At 37.9% G+C, this 12521-nt stretch overlaps 2 protein-coding genes across 4 annotated transcripts in view; both read left to right on the forward strand.

Annotated features, from left to right (window-relative positions):
- LOC127955956 (zinc finger protein 501) overlaps positions 1 to 12521 on the forward strand; it is a 315828-nt gene that overhangs the window by 237818 nt on the left and 65489 nt on the right. The window contains exon 1 of one of the 3 annotated variants that reach the window (XM_052553656.1): positions 247 to 863. The exons of the other annotated variants lie outside the window; for them this stretch is intronic. Coding sequence (XP_052409616.1) covers positions 440 to 863 — 424 coding nt within the window. The 5' untranslated portion in view covers positions 247 to 439. Of the gene's footprint in view, positions 1 to 246; positions 864 to 12521 lie in introns of those variants that run through there. 3 annotated transcript variants of the gene reach the window in all.
- The window catches only part of LOC127956046 (zinc finger protein 93-like), a 235215-nt gene that overhangs the window by 220129 nt on the left and 2565 nt on the right, over positions 1 to 12521 (forward strand). The window lies entirely within an intron of this gene.

The raw sequence follows: 12521 nt of genomic DNA on the forward strand, positions 1-12521 counted from the left end.
GATCAGCACTAGAGGAGAAAAACGAATTAGTCAAATATAAATGAATAGGCTATCACACATTGCAGCATGTTAATATTTACTAAGATCTATGGAAACACGTGACAATAATATGTAGTCAAAAAAATCGTCTGACCAAGTAATTTTCCCTGTATTTCCCTCCTCTTGCCGCTTCTCTCTCTCCAGTCCAGCGTGTGGGGCTAAAACACACGTCTGTTTCTCAAACATCATCAAGTCTCAGAGGAAGAAGATTCCCTTCACCGCGCTCTCTGTTGTTTTAATGTGGCGCTGGTTTAATACAAACTGTTAGAAATATAATTTCTGTAACAGAAAAATACAGTTTTTGAATCAGGTCAGTAAATACATGTTATATTCACATCATCATAATCGTGTCTAAGTGTTGAAGCAAAGAGAAATATATCGGGAAGAATATCAGCTGAAGATGGTGTTTGTTAAAGAGGAGACCGAGGAGAACACGAGTGAAATAAAAGAAGAGGAAGCAGAAACCTGGAAAATAAAAGAAGAGGAAGCAGAAACCTGGAAAATAAAAGAAGAGGAAGCAGAAACCTGGAAAATAAAAAAAGAGTTATCAGAAACCTGGAAAATAAAACAAGAGGAACTGGAAACCTTGATAATTAAAGAAGAGGAACCAGAAACCTGGAAAATAAAACAAGAGGAACTGGAAACCTTGATAATTAAAGAAGAGGAACCAGAAACCTGGAAAATAAAAGAAGAGGAACCAGAAACCTGGAAAATAAAAGAAGAGGAACCGGAAACCTTGATAATAAAAGAAGAGGAACCAGAAACCTGGAAAATAAAAGAAGAGGAACCGGAAACCTGGAAAATAAAACATGAGGAACGAGGAGGTAACGTTAGGTCTTTATTCATATTTAATGACTGTTTGTGGTACATTAGTCTTATGAAGCATTAATCCTCTGGGTCTGAGAGGGTTTGGGGACCTGGAGAAGTTTTGACATGCCCTGGACATTTGTGCTCTTTCTGTATCTTAAAATCATATTAATGATTGAAGTTGCAGAAACTGTGATACAATAATATGTGAGCAGCATGAATGTAGCCTTCATCAGTTTTTGAGAAAATAACATGGTTAGTGATAAATTAAAACTTTTAAGTCATTAAATAAGAACATAAAACACACTTTTGTTCACAAGACGTTTGAGAGCTGGATGTCGTAGACTAGAGTTTTTTGCTAGGGCTGCTCGATCATGGCCATATGTCCAAAAATGTATACAAGTGATTTACTTGTAGATAGAGGTGTGTGTGTATTGTTGGTATAATTTGAAGATTGAATGTGAAGTTACTCCAATATAAAAGTAAGTAAACATACCTATTAAGCTCACCAAAATCTAGATTAAGACATTTTCAGAGCACAAGATATTAGTTTTAGTAGAAAATTTTTAAAGGTCCCGTTCTTCGTGATCCCATGTTTTAAACTTTAGATAGTGTGTAATGTTGTTGTTAGAGTACAAATAATATCTGTAAAATTCTAAAGCTCAAAGTTCAATGCCAAGCGAGATATTTTATTTAACAGAATTCACCTACAACGATCAGTTCTGACTACATCCCTCTAGTTCCTGCAATAATGACATCACTAGAACCGTTTTTTGACTAACCTCCGCCCACATGAATATACAAAAAAGAGGGCGTGGTCTTGTTGCGCTCAGACGGAGAAGAGGAAGCGTTTCTGTTTGTCGTCATGTCGTCAAACGCTGTTATTTTCATCTCTGAGTCCAATCACATTTGTTTGGCCTTCCCAGGGATGCTGTGCTTGGAGATTAATGGTTACAATTTATGTTTAACTCGGTTCCGAAAAATTATAATCCACATGTAAAACTATGTGCAGCACATTTTGCTGAAGACAGCTTCTTCAATCTCAATCAGTTTAATGCCGGATTCGCACAAAGATTATTCTTGAAAGATGGAGCAGTTCCCTCTTTGTCTTAAGAAGGCGTTGTTTATCGACCACAACTGGTAAGTGTATTTTGTTATTTAAGTTGGTGCGTTTAACAGTTTCTGTATTACACAAAGGGAACGTTGTTTAGCTTTGTTAACTAGATGTTGTGCAAAAAATTTTTTATTTAATTTGATTTTCATGCGCATCTCGTCAGTAAAAACGCTCCTGTGATTATAAGTACATCTCCAGCACATGCTCCTGTCCACTTGCTTCTCAAAACTAGTCCAATCCCATTTCCAGGAGGGCAACGTGCGCTCAGCTGGTGTCGAATCACAACACAGGAACCGCTGGCACAATCAGAACTCGTTTCATATTTCTGAAGGAGGGACTTCATGGAACAAGGAAGACATCAGCCCGTTTTTATGACAGTGAAAACAGCGGTATACAGATAGGTGAATTGTGTGAAAAATACTGTGTTTTTTACACACGAAACATGAACACGTTATATTGCACACTGTGAACACAATCAAAGCTTCAAAAAAGCATGAAAAACTGGACCTTTAAAGATTAATCTCTCACACAAAAATATGAAATTGTATTTTAAATGACAAAAGCTATATATATATATATATATATAAGATATACATCCTTAAATGCAAAAAGTCCGGCTATGCTTAATGTTACATTTTGTACCCGTTCCCTTTAAACTCACATCATCTTTTATAAGAAATTCTTGTTTATTTTAAACAACCATTTTAAAGATTTATATATATATAAATATTAGGGGTGTAACAGTACGTGTATTCGTACTGGACTGTTTCGGTACAGGGCTTTCGGTACGGTGTGTATCGAATGCAATATTTTGTGTGCGGAACATAGGTACATTTTCGTGTTTCCAAACAAACATATTAAATGGTTAATGGAATGCATTTATATAGCGCTTTCAACAGACCACATGGTCATCCAAAGCACTTTACAAGTTGCCTCACATTCACCCATTCACACACTCATTCATACACTGACTGAGGTGTCAGCCATTCAAGGCGCCACCCAGCTCGTCGGGAGCAGTGGTGGAAGTCTCCGCGTTCAGCGCAAATCCCGCTCTGCAGATGATTCTAAGGCCGGTGACACACTGGCTGCGTGGCGTGAGCGTGGTGTTTCTGCTGCGTGTCAGTTGCGTGACGGCTACCTCACGTTTTTTGTGTCTTTACAGATATAGATTATAGATTAATTTTTTTAATCTAGATTAATCTCACTATGATCTTGAAATTAATCTATATTAATCTAGATTAAAATGGCTCATTCAAATTCTGCCGATGGCATTCAGAACATGTGTGTTACCCAAATAAAATTGACAAACAGTAAGTCTTTGAGAAGGGGTTTATCAAGCTAGGTTGTGTATTAGAAAAGGGGCTCATCTCCTGTTTCTAAAATGCATCACAAAGTGCTTGAAAAAGCTTTAAACTAATTCCACATTGCACAAGGTGCAAACAACCTTAGCTGGGGTCAGCGGGGCCCCGGTAAAGGTTGTACCAGTGGGCCCTGTTTGAAATTGTTTAACTTGTATATTCGTTTATTTTAATTTATTTGTGCTATTTAGACAATGTTTACGTTTTTTTCAAGTTTGTAGGTGTCAAGATACAGAAACCAAATAATTAAATGTAAAAAGCACTGGATAGTCTTCAATGTAAAAATGAAATATACATTCAAACCTACATCTATTCAGACACCTTCAACATTTCTCACATTATTACGGTTTTGCTATATATATCAAAAATTATATCTGATGTCTGAATAATTTTTGGTTTGACTGTTAAAACTACAAAGTAATTCAGTCAAGAGCAGTGAGTGATTTTCATTTTCTTGGATTAACATTACAGCAGCTAGATCTCTAAATTAGGTGCGGTCACTTTAAGAGACGATGAACGCATCCAATATAATACGCATCCCATTTTTTTCCTCAACTGTTTACTTTCACTTAAGAAATAACTGACAGTTTTTTCGAGAGTAATTTCCATGGTGGATATTTTGGCATATTTTGTATGTACAGTAGGATGACAAGCTAAATGGGCTTTACCGCCGCAGCGGTGCCGTGGCATCAACTGAATTCAGTCGCGTGTTAAAATAATTCGCTTAACTACCGCCAGGTGGCACAAAGGGACAAATTTTGAACTGACTGTAATTAGGGCTGGGATAAACGATTATTTTTTAAACGATTAATCTAGCGATTATTTTTTCGATGCATCGATTAATCTAACGATTAATTTTTCCAGACCGATTCGATTTTGATTATCTCCCCATTAATTGACTACTTACAATTTATACATGTTGATTTACATATCTGAATGAAAAAAACATGAATTCCTTAACATTGCAATATATGTTTATTGCTCTTAAAATTACAAAATAAAACACTGACTAAGAATGCATTATTTTGCACTTGTAGAGAGATAGCGTTCAATAAAACCTTGAAGCCTTGAAAACACATAGCTTACTGAAACAAGCTTACTGAACACATAGGGCCTAGCTTACTGAAAAAAAGTTCTTCTTTCAGATGAAATTAACAACAGCTTGAGGGAAAATGACTAGTCTTGAGGGAAATATAGGTTTTATTAGTTTTATAAATCACAGATCTCACAGACGGACGTCTTAATATGATCGCACATTAGAAATGTTTGGTGAGATAAAATGTGTACGATAACATTTAGCAAATCTCTTCGCCATCGTCACTCTTTATTATTAAGCAGGTGTTTACGTTAATGCATGTGCGTGCCCCGGGCTCGTTGTGGTGTGTGTGTGTGTGTGACTGACAGACAGCCTCCGCGGCGCGCATGAGAGATCTCGCAGATCTCACAGACAAACGTCTTAATATAATCGCACATTAGAGATGTTTGGTGAAATAAGATGTGCACGATAACATTATTAAGCAAAAATACATAGTACATTATTTTTTTTCCCTTTGAATACCTGACTTATATTTTTTCCTCTTACAAACTCTGCGTGTTTAAAAAAAAAACAACAACAACAACAACAAAAAAACATGCAGCAAACAGTAGGGCTGTAGTCAACCACGAAATGCTTAGTCGACCAAAGTACCGTCCTGTGCACCGATTAGTCGACAAAAAAAAAAAAAAAAGACAATGTTTTGCATTTTGATTGAACATTTATTAAACAATTATTATAGAGCATTTAAACAACTATTAAAACAACAACGCAACACCAGCAATTAAAACAACAACGAAAAACATCAATAATACATAAAACTATAATAATACAATTATTTGAAAATTTAGTTATTTTTTAAACTGCAAAGTGAGGAGTTCTGTCCTAGGTCTACAGTGACCGTCACAATCGTGCACCTGACAACACCACAACGCTACAAAAAATATAACTGCTAAAACTGCCAAATAATGAAAAATCCTAACAAAAGCTCTCGATTATACAGGCTGTATATTCATCTTTACTTTCAAAGCTATGGGTTAACTTTTGTCCAACCGATCTAGGCGTTTTAAAACAAACACAAACAAACTCAAAATAGCCTTAAAAAAACACTAATAATTATAGGCTGTATAGTAGGAAGGCCTATATATTTATTTTCGTTTCGTTACATTATATAGGCTATTTTCAAACGCGTCAAGTGTACAAATAAATTGAGTCAAAATCTATTGAGTCAGCATAATAAAGCCGTTAAGGCTACTTACAGATCTGCAGGCCTAGTCCACCTTTTTTATGTTGTGGGCCAAAAACACTAACATGTCCACATTCTTGGGTAAAAGACAGCTCCTCGACTTGTTAACAATAAATCCCGCTTTGGAAAATATGCGCTCTGCAGGAGTGGAGGTTGCAGGGATGCAGAGCAGGCGTTTGGCTGCCCGAGCAAGTCGTGGATATCTCTCCTCATTATTTTTCCACCACGCAAGTGGCCCAGCAGTGTCCACTTTACTTCTGTCCTGAAGATAATCTTTAATTTCTTCGCAAGAGGATCTTTGTGCGCTTGGCTCATCAGGATCATCCTCTTCACCATGTCCACCAAAAAGCATCACTATCTCCTTTTCTTTTGCCGTTTTCTGTTTTTTTGCCAACGGGTCCTCATCATCCCCTCTCTGCTCTGCGCTGTCTCCCGGGAGGCTTAGCCTTTGTGCTAGTTTCACGACTTCAGAATAGGCCTCATCCGTTTCTTATCATTAAGAAAAGGTAGCTGTTTGAAGCATTTCCAGTACTACAGTTAAAATGTACAGGCTGCTTGTCATCACAACTCGGTCTTTGAGTTTCCATCGACTATCTATTTCCTGCACAAGCTTAAGTTTCAACTTTTTCTTTGTTGGACTATCGTTATCTGTGATGGCAAGATGACATTTTTTTAGATTCTCAAGCATTGGGAAGGCCGCTGACAGGGATGTGTTAGCCTCCTCTGACAACAGCTCGGTCAGTGTAATAAAGGGCTTAAGAGGGTCTGTGATGTCTTCAGCCATATTCCCCTGCTCTGTTGTCATGTCCAAAGTGCTGTTGTCACTCCTCTTAGTGTAATTGAGGTCCGATAAAACGGCGGTGATGGGCCAGCGCTGCTCCAACAGTCGCTCCAACATAAAGCAGGTGGAGTTCCACCGGGTGGCCACATCCTGGATGAGTTCGTGCTCAGGAGCTTTTTGCTGCACCTGTTTCTCTTTGAGACCCGTTTTTGCTTTGTGTCCTTATTTAAAGTGCCCAACAAGACGTCGCGCCGCAGCCACCGAGCGCGACACCGGGTCTTCTTTTAAGGCAGCATTTACGCACAGCTGCAGGGTGTGGCCTGCACACCTAACCAATCTACGTCTGGCCACTGACCGGATCCCTTCAGTAATTCCACCGAGAGGACCATGTTGGCAGCGTTGTCCATTACCACTGACACCCGCTTCTCTGGTGGAATGTGGTAAGCTTCCGCGACTTGAGTGAGTCGCACAGCCACATTTTCTCCCGTGTGCGCTTCATCCATTTGCTTTGTTTCTAAAACAACGCTATTCATTTTCCAGTCCGCATCAATAAAATGGGCCGTAACGGTCATGTATGCCTCCATTCTTAGTTGTGAAGCCTACAGCCTCGGAGGATTGGAGTAACTGGTTTACATTTACATTTATTAAGTCCATCAAACCGCGAACTTAGCGCACGCATGACCGTCTCCCGTGCTGGCACAGTATAAATTGGCTCAACGATTTTAAACATGTTCTTAAAGCCCTCTCCTTCCACCGTATTGACTGGCCTCATATCTTGGGCGATGTAATGCACAATCCCCTTAGTGATGTCCTCCTTTCTCTTCGCCGACAGAGGATGGACCAACTCCAGTTGCGTCTGGGTGCTTCCTGACGCCTGTGGCATGGCCTGTGGATGCGCCTAGTATATAACCAATAAAATATATAAACTTTTCGACATTTGACATAGCAAAGCTGTCTGACAAATTTATATCTTGCTTACCGCTTTTAGGTGATATGTCATATTGGTCGTCTAGCTTTAGGATGCATAGCTTGCACTCCACAGTCTTGTCGTCTTTTTTTGTAAAATGCAGCCAAACAATTGATTTAGATTTCTTGGACATTTTTTCTACTAAAGCCCAAAACGAGTAGCGTTCTAACTAAATGAATACTTTTCCTTACTGAACGCGAAGCAGCAGTGCAGCCAACGGTGCGGTTCCCGAGTGGTCATGTGGTGCAAACTGTGGCGCCATTATAAAATAGCCTAAATTAAAGCATTTAAAGTTTGGTATAAAACATAGGCTAATTATATTTAGAAAACTGTAATATATAACTGCTAATAAAGGAATAAATATCAAGGAGTAAATCAATGAAAATTTCTTTTATTGGTAAAAAAAAAAAAAAATTGCCGACCAATGAGAATGTCAGTCGACCAAAACGACATCGAACGAACGACTAAAGTTGACAGCCCTAGCAAACAGAGAATAGGTGATGAATCCGTTAAAATGCAACTATAGACGACTTGTATATTTTTCCTCTGACAAACGTAATAAATTTTTTAGCATGTTTAAAAAATTAAAAATAAAGAAGACATGCAGCAAATGAAAATAGGCAATTAATCCGTTAAAATTCTATACTTCAGAGCAGAGCCTGGGCCTAATATAGGCTATCCAGGTTTTTTTTTTTTTCATTGCATCTGAAAATGACTTGATCAGCCTCCCGCGATGCTTAGCTGTGGACGATTAAAAAATGTTTGATATAAAGGTTGCTGTCCCATTTTATACAGGAGTTTTTCATGTTAAAAAATCTAATTATATTATTAGCACAAGTTCATTTAGACTATTTAACATGCACTGTGACATTTTAGCATTTTTAATTCATAAACTCCTTGATATTTTAAAGTTAGTTTAATAGTATTTAGACTCAAGTTTAAAAATATGTTTTAACTGCTAAATACCAACAACCATACTGCATGTGAATAAATAAAATGCATCAATACTTCAATATAATGAGCTCTAAGTTTAATAGCCCTAGACTGGCTCTCTCTCTCTCTCTATTTAACAGCATTAGCTCAATAAAATACGTCTTCCTTTAGGTAGAATGAATGTTTTCCTGCTTGCTAAATGTTGGGCTCATGATCAAGAAGTTGTATTCGCCTCAATCTGATTCAGTAAAGTCAAACCGCAGACAGTGAAGCCTTGGAGATCCGCGCGCTGTGAGGCGGGAACAGAGGACTCCGCTTAGTCTTAAAGCATTCCGCAAACTTCCACGATCACAAATAACAATGATTTTCATAAAATAATGATTCGTTATTATCATTATGGTCTTGTGAAAATAATAATATGGGCTGCAAGAATAAAGTGAATACAAAGAGTAGTGCTGCTGAGTCCAGTCATGTTTCAGCCCAGTAACACATCGTTCTGCACAGCCAAAACACAGACCGAATTCTGTTCAGCTGGAGGGGGTTGGGTTTTTGGGGTTAGTTATCTGTGGCTTGTGGGGGTCGAGATAAAGGTGTGAATTGCTCTTTCATATGGACAGTGTCTTATGAGGCTTTCAAAGTTGCTGAACCGGTTTATATAGGAATGTTGTTTTGGTTAAGACAAAAAAATGGTATGTCCCCACATAAGATTTGTCTAGTTCTAGTCGTTCATTTATTATATTCAACTAATCAGAGTTTTATATTAAATTTACATAATCAAATCTTAATATATTCCGCGCTCAAGCACATCCATTAAGTTTGCCACAAAGTAGCCTACATGCAGAAGTAGCCTAATAACTGTAAAAAATGAGACATTTTAATTATTTATTAATAAACAAATGTTTTCTTGTCTGCTGCAAGATGAAATTCACAGTGCTGGCTCTCTGCGCCAGAGAAATGCAACATTCACAGATTGTTGAATGTTGAATATTAATGCGCCCTGTCATTAATGCTAATTAATAATTTTTGCACAAATACTTGCATATGAATATTAATTCACATTTTGCATTACAACGAAAATTATTTTTTACATGCAATTTTCCAAAATGAAACCAAACAAGATTTGTAATGAAGATAAAATAAATAAGAATAAAAGCTTCACATCTACCAACACACGTGCAGTGCAAATCTTGCACATATTTTACACACCTGCATTTAAATGAAGCTGCATTTTTTTTTTCATTAAATAATATGAAAGCAAGTATGGGCTTAGTGATAAATTGATTTTATCAATTAACTCGAATTTTTAATTTACATCGGTTTGTTTGAATGAAAATCGGTTTTCTTTTTAACATCCACCGACGCACCACTGAGGCTCCCGTAGTATAACCCTCCCCCGCGAGTCTGACAGAGACACGCTGCCGAGCAAAGGATGAGCTGAATCTGACTGGAGCCTCCATCACGAGTACAATTCATGCCAACAGCCCGAAATATAACCGCATATTCAGCAAGAATTCATGTTAAACATATTTAGCTATATGGCTTGATCAAGTTATAATGACTGCAATAGTAGAGCGGGATGTTAAAGGCTATATGAGTTTGACTGTTTCTTTTACTGATTATTTTCGGGTTAAAGCATGATTTAAACAGATAAAGCACATTCACACGCAATCGCTTTAGCAATAATGCCGCGTTTCCAACTAAATTACCCGAGACATTTGTACCAGGAACTTTTTTTCCCAGGAACTTTTTCCCCCCAGACCTGTTGCTTTCTGTGTTTCCACCGCAGTGTAAAGTACCGGGAAGATTGGGCAAATAGACTGGTGACGTAGGTCTGCGCGCAATACAAAGTACGCTGATTTAGGACTTGCATCCTCGGTAGTTCGGACTTTGTGCATTCGACTCGGGAGTGTGATGTCCGCGACGACGCAAATCTGGTAATTCTGCAAACAGCAGCGTACTTGATAACTTCAGTCAGCTCGCTTTGGCTCCTGCAATTTTCCTCTCAGTATATATACAATAAAACGAAATAGGATATCAAATACCACTGCCTCCTTCTGTTTTCACTGAAACATAATAACAGCTGCAGAAATTTACTTAGTTCAGGGATATGTGTATATATACAGCCATTACAATGAAACGAAATATATAGATTTGCCTTTTTAATTTTCATTTTAACACATAGATAAATTGAATACAGACCAAGATAACCTGTTAGATTTACCCAAAACAAATTATATTTTATGTTTAACCACTAAAGAGACATCAGAGCCAGCGGCACACATTAAAAGGTCTAGCCGAGGTGAGGCTGCTCTTGGCGGATAGATGATCACTGAGCTCCCGCTGATCGAGTGGAGCTCACTGTCTCCGAGATCGGTGAAACACATTTTTAAATAGGCTCTGTCTTCATAAATAAACCACAGATTTGAGTTTTAAACAAATACATTCTCACCTGAAATACTTTTAAAATTAAATTTCACGACACAATAACAGAAATATTTTGAAAATGTTGATCCGAATAAATGGTGGTTGAACTCAACCAATGCTGCGTGAACTCAACCAATCAGGATGTTTAGCGCCCAAGTCTCGCCCCCCGAAAGTTACGGAACTTTGAAAAAGTACAACCTCGCCAGCAGGGACTTTCTGAGGGGCGTTTTTTTTACCCGGAACTTTATTTATTTCCTGGTTCCTGCAGTGGAAACACACAGAGTACCAGGCCAAAGTCCCTAGTTCCTGGGTAAAGTTCCTGCGGTGGAAACACGGCATTAGGTGACCCCCTCAGTTCATCCTCAGGCATTGTTCCCCCACTATGTGGCCCAATGACCCTCTCAGGTCATTCTCAGACATCTGTTTCCCCCCAGGTGTCGCCCTTCTGAACCCACACAGCAGTTCTAAGAAAACACATGCATATACAAGCATACAGAAGCAGTGTTTAATGAATTTTTTCCACCACAATACATTAATCTGGTATCTGAAATCTGATCTTATGGCTGTTTGTGAGGAAAAAAATGTAATTACTACTTATAAATGGTCTTTGACTGCTTTAAGCAAAGTAGCATCAGAAAAATGGCAAGATATGGGACTTATTAGTGTTGGCCGATTTTTCAAATCGTCATGTCGTCAGCCGATGATACACGATATTATTGTGCTTGTGTGGAGCAAGAGAGAGACTCTATGTTCTTGTCATAGCATAACTATTTGGTGTTTAAAACCACACAGGTGCGCGAGAGAGAGCCTATGTAATCACAAATAATAAAAAAAACATATACTTTCAAGCAAACTAATAAACTAATGTTAAATATAAAAACACTGTTTAAAACAGCTAGTTCATATATAGCTGGACGCAACTGTCATATCACTCGTCCTGTGACAAATCTGCCGCATCTGCACACAGAAGTTGTGTGTGTTTGTGTGTGTGAAATGCGGTGCTGAAGTGAAATAGCTGGGCAGTTTGATAGCCAAATTATAATAGGCCGCCTAATAAAAATAAAAATGATAATAGTTATTATTATTTAATACATTAATAGGAGAATGAGCCTAATATCGTCTTGACTATCGACAGAGAAATCTGCTTACGTCTATCTCTGATTATCGTTGATACACGATACTATCTATCGGCACAACCCTAGGACTTATACATTATAACTATGAGAAATACAGGAAATACAGCTGGTCATATAATTAGAATATCATCAGAAAGTTGATTTCAATAATTCTATTCAAAAAGTGAAACTTGTATATTATATTAATTCATTACACACAGACTGATATATTTCAAATGTTTATTTCTTTTAATTTTGATTATTATAACTGACAACTAAGGAAAATCCAAAAATTCAGTATCTCAGAAAATTAGAATATTGTGAAAAGGTTCAATATTGAAGACACCTGGTGCCACACTCTAATCAGCTAATTAACTCATAACACGAGTGGTCCAAAGTTATGTTCTCTGATGAAAGTAAATTTTGCATTTCCTTTGGAAATCAGGGTCCCACAGTCTGGAGGAAGAGAGGAGAGGCACACAATCCAGGTTGCTTGAGGTCCAGTTTCTACAATCAGTGATGGTTTAGGGTGCCATGTTATGTGCTGGTGTTGGTCCACTGTGTTTTCTGAGCTCCAAAGTCAACGCAGCCATATACCAATAAATTTTAGAGCACTTCATGCTTCCTTCTGCTGACCAACTTTATGGAGATGCAGATTTCATTTTCCAACAGGACTTGCCACTATCAGAGCAACTTGGGCTCTC

The sequence above is a fragment of the Carassius gibelio genome, chromosome B4, assembly GCF_023724105.1.
Source record: "Carassius gibelio isolate Cgi1373 ecotype wild population from Czech Republic chromosome B4, carGib1.2-hapl.c, whole genome shotgun sequence".
Taxonomy (NCBI): Eukaryota; Metazoa; Chordata; class Actinopteri; order Cypriniformes; family Cyprinidae; genus Carassius; species Carassius gibelio.